Raw genomic sequence first — 9,200 nt, forward strand, 5'->3', positions numbered from 1 at the left:
TCATGTAATTAGAACGCTTGTTTAAATTTTAACATATATAATAACAAAAAAATCGACTTTCACGGAATATATTTATTTATATGTTCTAAATTTTAGTAATAATATTATGATTGACGAAACACTAATAAAAAAAACAGCAAATATGCTTTGTATAAAAAAAATGTCATCTTAATAAAGAAAGAAAAGAGACACATACGACCTTTGTAAATTTAGCACCTCATCTGATGAATTGATAGATCTCGTTAGATCCGTTATCGTCTAAAATATATTTGTTTAAATAACATCTTGCAAAAAAAAAAGAAAAAAAATCCATAAACAAAATTGCAGTTTAGCACCTGATCTGAGGGATCGCGGAGTAATAATCGACGGTTCTTTCTTCTTTTTTCTTTTTATTTTTTTTTTATTTATCATTTCACAATTCCTCAGATGAGGAGCTAATTTCGTATTTTGATTGTCGTCAATATAGCGTCAAATAACAGACTAGCAAAAGTTTTCAAAATAAATTGTAATCACTGTTAAAAATATTAATTTTCTATCCTTATCAAATTATGAAATCTTGCAATTTTTCGTTTCACATCAACAATTAAGAGTTATTTTGACTCACTTTATTATTTTATAAATCTCACGAAGAAAGGGCAACATTAAAATATAAACAAATAACATATAGTCATCTCTGTTTTTCATATCTTACACTAATGTGAAAGAAAGAGACGTCTATATAAAATATTCATATAAGATATTATGTATGTATAATGATTTACAAAGAAAGATTTAATGTGTTCAGAAGTTACCAAGTCCTGCAAACATATATATTTATATGTTTATCTAACTATTTAGATATATTATATTGAACCCCTTTAACTAAGCGAATGATTAATTTATTATATAAGGTTATAAACTTAAAATATAAACATAAATTTATATCACCCGTGCCTTATAAATTTAAGTCATTTAATATTGTAAACATACTTTGTTATATAAATTAAACATAGTTATAGTATATTTATGTAGATATAATGTTTTATTATGATTCTAAAAATGATTCTGTATCCTTATTAATTGTTTTTATATATAACAAATTAAAATATTTCGAAAATCATTTTTCATGTATTATTTAAACAATTAAAAATTTTGTTTAAATTACAGAACCATATCGTAACCGCTTTAGTTTGTTTCAATGGAATTTGTACAAAAAAAATATCGTTTACGCATTTCAATCAGTTACTTATGTTGTCTATGTAAACATTAATAATAACATCAGACTCCAAACTGCAATATTTAGTAACGCTGTGTTCCAATTTTGGAGGGTGAGTGAGCCAGTGTAACTACAGAGTATTAAGATCGTAGTTTCAAAGGTTGGCGGCGTATTGGAGATGTAAGGTAAGTTTAATATTTCTTCCAACGCCTATGTTAATGGGCGGTGTTGACTTACCATCTGGTGGCCCAACCCGTCTGCCATCTCATTTGATATCTACATATAAAAAAAACCGTGTAAATTATGAAATATTATTATTACAATTTGATTCGCCACTATGAATATGATAAAAATTCTAGCTTTAAATGATCCGGTTAACAAAAAAGGATTATATACATTTTATACAATTCCTATTGAAACAAATTAAACATATAGGTATTTATTATATTGTATGTTTTTTTTTAATTAAAAACTTAAAAAGGCCTTCACGTTTTGGCTGTACTTTATTTACAAGTAAATACTATCGTCATATTTATTACGTGACGTTTTAAGTTTCGTTTTTAATATAATCATGTAATTTTGAATAAAACAATACTTGGTTTAACGTGAACACGTTTATACGAAGTTTAACGAGTGCCTTACCAGTCAATAATTTAGTACCAAATGTAACCAAAGAGACAACTATATACCTTTGATTATTACGTCTAGATAGACTGTCAAATCTGAGAACGTGCCAAGAAAATTATGGCCAACGGTTGGCCGCTACGTGTAGCACAGTATTGTCAAGTGTAATTGTCGCGCACACTGAGATAATAAAATTGACCCGTGTGTTTTAGCCTTATCCTTTTTGTAGTGGGACACTCTATCTTGATATAAAAATAATTGAAGCTATATACTTATATTTGTATATTTATATGAATATAATAAATATTAATTGTATGAAATGTCTTTGATTACCCACTCAACGCTTTTAGCTAAGTATACTGTTAGGAATATATTAAATTAGTAAGATAGTCTTTAAAAATGTCCAGGTGGAAAGTAATAAAAAAATATTTTAATCTGGTCGAGATAACACCTACCTGTAATAAAATAAATGTTGAATTGATAAAGAGTGAAAAAAAAAAAAACTAATTAAACCTCCTTTCACATAGAATAGAAAAAATAGATTGCTTTATTAACATAATTTGAACTAGACAATTGTTTTTGATTTTATTTAAGCCAGAAGATGTAGGTATTTGAGGAGGGTATATGCCGATTAACGCTGTTCTAATGATTACGTAAACAGTTAAGTATATTTAAGCAAGACTTATATACTAAATAGTGATAATAATACATAGAAAAAGATAATTTCAAAATGATTAGTGTTACTGATAACATTATTTTAATGCGACTGCAGTCCATAACTTGTTATGATATATTACGTAGGACCGTCGATATTGTAATTCGTGAATAAGGTTTTATTCGGTCAAATCAGGAACTCTTCGATTATAAATCAATGTATATTTATTAAAAAGTTAAAAATTATATTACATTAAAATAATTATATATTATAACAATACAATCTTACATGAGGAAGAAATAATATTGCATTTGTTGTGGCAGACTTTCTATTTGCGGTGTCCGGAAATGAGATTTCTCCGAAATTGTATATGTCATGACGTGATTGACAGATGACATTCCAGGCTCTTCGTCATGATCGATGTAAACCTTAGATGATATAATCTCTTCAAATTCCTCACCAACTAATTCCGGTTCAGATAACACTGGTTCATCTATATATAATATTGAAGACATCGGTTCCATGGAACAGTATGGAGAGTATTCCAGAGCTGGATTGAAAGAAATGTAGTCGTAGAAGTCCGGCCGTGGACTTACTGGCGCATTGTGATGATGATGGGTAGGAGGAGCTGGTATTTGCGATTCATAAGGATAATTGTAATAGTAATTGTAATGCGAAAATCCATCAGAATTTTCATTTTCTTTGTGCGGCATAACGTCTGGCACGTTAGTGATGTTCTTTTGTTCTGTATTAGAAAGATTTTGTGTTGAATTTAAGCTTTGGTCAAGAAAAGCGTCTGTGTCGTGACGTTTAGTAACATTTTTTAAATCGCATGCATCTTTGAGTATCTCTGACATTTCTTCAGCCTGTTCGTTTGCAGCTAACGCAAGATCGGATAGTATTTGGGGATCAGGATTGAAATCAATTCCGTATTTGTCAGCAATTTCTTGGGCAGTCATCATTTTCTCAATTGCAATATTTTGATACTCGTTATTAGATTTAATATGTTTGAGTAGTCGCATAACTAACTGTGTACTATCCATGGGAGTTTCAACGGATCTTTTTGACCTTAAAGTATTGTCGACCTCTTTATCGGTAATAGAAATGGCATAAGAAAGAAGATTGGCCATTTCACTCTGTATAGCTTTTGTTATGTGTTCAGCTATATCTTTTATTTCTTCAAGTTGTTCCTCTGGGGATTTGTCAGAGAACGTTGCTTGAGCCATGAGAGTCGCGGAGGACGTTGGGAAAATGTTACTACTGGAACCTACGAACATATCCATCCAATCTTTGGGTGCGGTTTCATATTCTTTAACTGTACTTTCACTAACTGACTCAATTTGATTGTCTTCATTATCCGTTATTGTTTCTGTGTACGAATTCTGAAAATAATATTTAATCACAATGTAATTATACAAGTTAGAAGGGTGAGTGAGCCAGTGTAATCACAGGCACAAGGGTCATAACATCTTAGTTCCCAAGGTTGGTGGCGCATAGGTGATGTAAGGAATGGTTAATATTTCTTACAGCGCCTTTGTCAATGGGCGGTGGTGACCACTTACCATCAGGTGGCCCATATACTCGTCCGCCAACCAATGCCATTCCATAAGAATAAGAGTGAATTAACTTTCTTGATAAACGCGATTTAAAGTTAGTTAGAAAATATAATAAATTTAATTTTATTTACCTGTATTAATAAAGCTATAATTAGGTATAAAGGTCCCATGTTGAAGAAATTATGCTCTTCGATCTAAGCACAACATATTTTTATATAAAAATTATCGTTACGTGAGGAAATGTTTTTTTATGAAATGTAACAATTAGAATGCAACAGTAATAAAAGGGGGCGATAAAATGTGTCTTAATAAAGCTAATATTATGAAATACGGTACTGAGTATATAAGAAACTAAAATTAAGAAATATTCGTTTTTGTTTAGGTTTAATATTAGTATATTTTTAATTGAAATAAAGCAAAAGACAGATATAAAAGAATTATTTGAATATTTATTGATTTTAAATATCTATAACTAATATGTGAATATTAAAAACTCGTATCTAGTATACTTAGATATTATAAATATATAGGGTAAAACCAGTAGGTATATATCATTCAAGACTGAGAAGCCAAATTTAATTTATTTCACCTACTTAATAAAATTCTAACACTCGACTGAAAGACACATTGCATCTGCGGGATGAATTTTTTTTTAAAAATTCATGGTGTTTAAATAAGCGATGAAAATTTGCATGGAATTACGTTCCATTTATTACGTTCAAATTAGGTCCATTAATTTAAAATTGTCGTAATTGGTGGTTAGTCTTCTTTGTATGAATAAATAAACAGGTACATCAGCATTCCTGCAAATTAATCTCAAACTTACCCAAATATTTGAGTATAAGTCAGAAAGTACTCGTACTGTGGTTATACCGATCTGAAGTCGCATCTGGCACACGACTTGACAATATTTTTTTATTTTAGCGCCATCTATGCAGTAGTCGCTGAACTAAGATGCTAATCTTAAAACACATAGTGAGTTTAGTGGACACGAACAGTCGAATAGCGTGATGTTGCCGCATGGGGTCGTAGGACAGCAGCGTTGTGTGCTAGTCGAATACCGCTTAGTGCTTAAGCACCAGGGCTGGCTTTAAGGGAAAGTGTATCAAAGAAAAAAATAAGTTATTTGTTAATAAATTATTATTGATAACCCGACTGACATAAATTGTTCAAAATTATAATTAAGGGCATCCACTGCTTGTTGCCCAGAGTCCGCAGGTCTCTAAATCTGGCCCTTGTTCGTACCGGAAGTTCAGGCTTGTGTAATTGGTTGCATAAAAGGAAAATTTAAAATCCGATCATTGAACTTAATTCAATTTTACGTATCATTTTATGTATCTTCAAAATGTACTCGTAGCTACTGATGGTTACATACAGCTATCTACTAAGGACTTCTGTGTCTGGTTCATAATAAACACTTGAAATATAATTCCTGAACATTCAAATAAGACCTTTAATAAATAATTAATCTTGGTGTAATGCATGTTTAATTCATGAGCTTACTGACTCGTCCGATATCCTGCAATGCATAAAATTTTCCATCCCTCGTTCAAACAGTCGCCTGCCCAACTCTAGGACCTTTTGTCTTCCTGCCTCTCGAACAAATGTTCTTAGCCACTCGCCTTTATACCGTATGTGTTCCTCTTACAATAGTATTAGTTATTATTACGACATTTTTGCCGACCGTTCTATAGCCTCATTAAAAATTGTTTTAAAAAAAAAATTCAATAGATTAAAAAACTCAAAATAAACAAAAATAAAAAAAAATGTATGCTTGGTATCTGCTGCTCTCATGGACTAGACGCTAATTGGTACTTAATATTAAACGCATGCCGTGTCTACATCATGAAAAATGTAGTCATGTGTATTTTTGTGATTGTCATTTTGTTTTGTAGACCTTTAAACATAAAAATATAATACATCCTCACAGAGTAATAAAATGTTTTAATATCTGTATGTTATATATTATCTTTAGATGAATAAATTTGTATAATTAAAATACACTTTAACAATATCGCATTTATTAAATCATACTTTACACTTTTGTAAACGTATTTAACAAATAGCTTGTTATTGAGGAAACAATATATTTATACAATCGAATTAAATGTACACTTTCTATTATTTATTATATTACATTAATAAATAATATTTCTACATTAATAATAATTTAATAATATTTTTTCTACATTGAACTTAGCTAGATTAATTTATCGCAATTTCGATTTATATGTCTAATTTTATTTATTATTAGACATAGTACGGGGGCGGTTGCAATTCATATTGCTTTGGATAATACGGTGCTGGGGGGTAAGAAATGGGTGGAGGATACGCTGGAGGAGGTTGATATGATGGCGAAGGAACGGGAGCTGGAGCCGAATAAACGGGCTTAGGTATATATGATGGTACTGTAGGATATTCGGGATACGGAGTAGTGTATTCCCAGGAATACGGATACGACAATGGCTGCGCTGGTGGATAGGGAGTTGGCGCATATGGCGGAGGGGGAGGTGGAGGTGGAGGATATTGCACAGAAGGTGGGTACTGCACAGAAGGCGGGTATTGTACAGAAGGCGGGTATTGATAACGTTCATAATAATGAGACACAGGAGATTTCGGTGCAACTGAAGCGACTGCTCGATATGGATCTAATGGTTGCACGGCTGATTCTAAATGATAATAGGGACTCGGTGGTGTTGGTACGCTCGGCTTAGGGGGTTGTGGATAAAATGGATATGGAGCTGCATGTGGTGGGGATACGTATATCACCTGAGGCGCCGGCATCGCGTACGCTGGATGGTAGGGATAATAAGAGGCGTCGTATGGAGTGCTCGCGTATTCATCTGTTGACGCGGCGTTCGGTGCGGTCTCTGCTGTTGTCGCTGTAGACTGCGTTTTGGCTAAAATTATAAAACATTTTTTTAATAGCGCATTAATTAGATATTAATTTGTTTTAATACGTTGGTCGTGAAGGACGAACTAATTTTCCATACATTTCTTTTTTTTTCTTTTTTATAAATAATAATAGCAATGCCCCATTATAAGGAATTACTAATATTCCAGTTTACCCCTACACTTAAACTTAAAGCTTGTGTTAGAAGTGAGGACGACAATATCCCAAGGGGTTAGGATCGATCAATTCTTTAAATTTGCTGTGTGGGACGTAATATTTAATTCTCTTAATTTTACTTCACTCTAACTACTTTTATAAAGCGGAAAGGTTATTTGTTGCGCAAAATATAAACAATAATGCCACAAATGAATGCTGTTGATAAACTAAATCTTGTCATTTTTATAATCGTATTAGGTATAACATAATATTGCTTACGATAACAGCTAATTAAAAAACAATTAATTAATCGTCATAGATTGCCACATACATTAGAATGTTATAAATAAATTTATATTCTGCAAAGTAATTAAATATCGACTTACGTGATGTGTATAGTGAACTAAGCATTTGAGTGATTCGTTCGTTCAGAGATGCCAACTGCAATAAAAAAATTGAGATCGAAGAAAATTATATTTTATCGTATTTTATCATTCCATATTAATAATGATTTCTTTTAAATCCTATCGTAATAACGATGATATATTTATGATATTTTAAAATGTAAAGTACTCGGTGTAACTCTGCCTGGATAGGTACCATCCAAACATGAGATATTCTACCACCGAACAGTAGTACTCAGTATTGTTGTGTTCCGGTTTGAAGGGTAAGTGAGCCAGTGTTAATACAGGGTCGAGGGACAAACATCTTAGTTTCCAAGGTTAGCGGCGCATTTTCGATGTAAGGAATGGTTAATATTTACTACAGCGTCATTGTCTAAGAGCGGTGGTGACTTACCATTATTTGCTCGCATTTTATGTGCATCTATGACATAATCAAATATAATATTGAGTTTATTACAAATAAGATTATGAGAAATTCTTCTTCTGCCTGGCATTTATTAATCTCCGTTATTGCCAGGGTCTGCTTTCCGACTAAGTCTATGAAAAATTATATGTCGGTAACAACTTACATCCGAGCCGAGAGGGCCCAGATTAGAATGAGTACGTCTTAACTGATAGTTACGGGTTCAAACACAGTCAAGGACTACTGATTTTTCGTGTGCTTAATTTTGTTTATAATTTGAGGAAACCTGCATGTGTAATTTCAATGAAATTCTGCCACATGTGTGTTCAACTACATAGGAGTACCGTGGTATAAGCTCCGAGCCTCCTTCTTAAAAGTTTAGGAGGCCTTAGCCCTGTAGTAGGTCATATATAAGTTGTTAATTTACTTTTACTCTACATTTTACATTCGTAAAATTGTGACTCTCAGTAAAATAAATTAATAATATTTAAGACAGACGTAATAATTTTATTTGAACTTTTTATTTCTTCTTTTATAAAAGGCTTTTTTAATTCTGCTAATTAATTGAATATTACTATAAAAGTATAATCTTGATATTTGAATTTTTCATTAAAAGTAATTCAAAAGTCAAGTTTTTATTGTAATACGATATAAAATTAAAAACAAATTGGATATGATGCATGTAAGTATATTTATTCCATTGATAAAGTATATATATCCCGAATAGACGATATACATACATATCCAATCGAAAGCATTAAATGGAATTAATTGCAAATCATTTCAAATTATCACTATTACAGAACATTATTAACTATAAAATTAATGTTAAATTAAAAAGGTCATAAGCGTCATAAAGCACGTCTATTTCAGTTGAACTCCGTTTATATTCCGAAAATAAATCTCACCTGCGATTTTTGTAATTCATGACAGCTCGTTGTTGCGTAACACAATCCGATAGAAAGTGCACACAACGATAGCAGGAGCTTCAGCATTTTTCATGAAATCACTGGTTTAAACAATAACTTACACAATATTGTGTCAATTATTACTTCACACTGATATTTAAATAAAATTTAATCGATAATAAATCGTTAAACGTGATGGTTGAAACTCTAGTAGATCGATAAGGCTTTCTTGATAAAGTCCGAAGATATACGTGCGTGATGAAAACGGTAAAAACACACTCAGAAGGAATAGGACTTTTGGTCATTATGCCATAATTATATTTAAAAAAAAAAAGACTTCTACAATAATGTTATTATTTATTTATTTGAGTAAAGAAAGTTCATTTCACTACACTACACACACTAC

At 31.5% G+C, this 9,200-nt stretch overlaps 2 protein-coding genes across 2 annotated transcripts; both read right to left on the reverse strand.

Moving 5' to 3' along the window:
• Positions 1 to 2,680: 2,680 nt before the first annotated feature.
• LOC113395482 (uncharacterized) lies at positions 2,681 to 4,270 on the reverse strand. The gene is made up of 2 exons (XM_026633067.2): positions 4,162 to 4,270; positions 2,681 to 3,856 (listed from the first exon to the last, which is right to left on the reverse strand). Exons 1-2 carry the CDS (start codon positions 4,198 to 4,200, stop codon positions 2,759 to 2,761), a joined length of 1,137 nt encoding a protein of 378 aa, XP_026488852.2. The 5' UTR covers positions 4,201 to 4,270; the 3' UTR covers positions 2,681 to 2,758.
• Positions 4,271 to 6,035: 1,765 nt separating this feature from the next.
• On the reverse strand, positions 6,036 to 8,957 carry LOC113395577 (uncharacterized). Its single transcript, XM_064218275.1, has 3 exons — positions 8,795 to 8,957; positions 7,466 to 7,520; positions 6,036 to 6,930 (listed from the first exon to the last, which is right to left on the reverse strand). The coding sequence occupies exons 1-3, from the start codon at positions 8,879 to 8,881 to the stop codon at positions 6,281 to 6,283; spliced, it is 792 nt and encodes a 263-aa protein (XP_064074345.1). The 5' UTR covers positions 8,882 to 8,957; the 3' UTR covers positions 6,036 to 6,280.
• Between the last annotated feature and the right edge of the window lie 243 nt (positions 8,958 to 9,200).

Source organism: Vanessa tameamea, chromosome 21, assembly GCF_037043105.1.
Source record: "Vanessa tameamea isolate UH-Manoa-2023 chromosome 21, ilVanTame1 primary haplotype, whole genome shotgun sequence".
Classification (NCBI taxonomy): Eukaryota; Metazoa; Arthropoda; class Insecta; order Lepidoptera; family Nymphalidae; genus Vanessa; species Vanessa tameamea.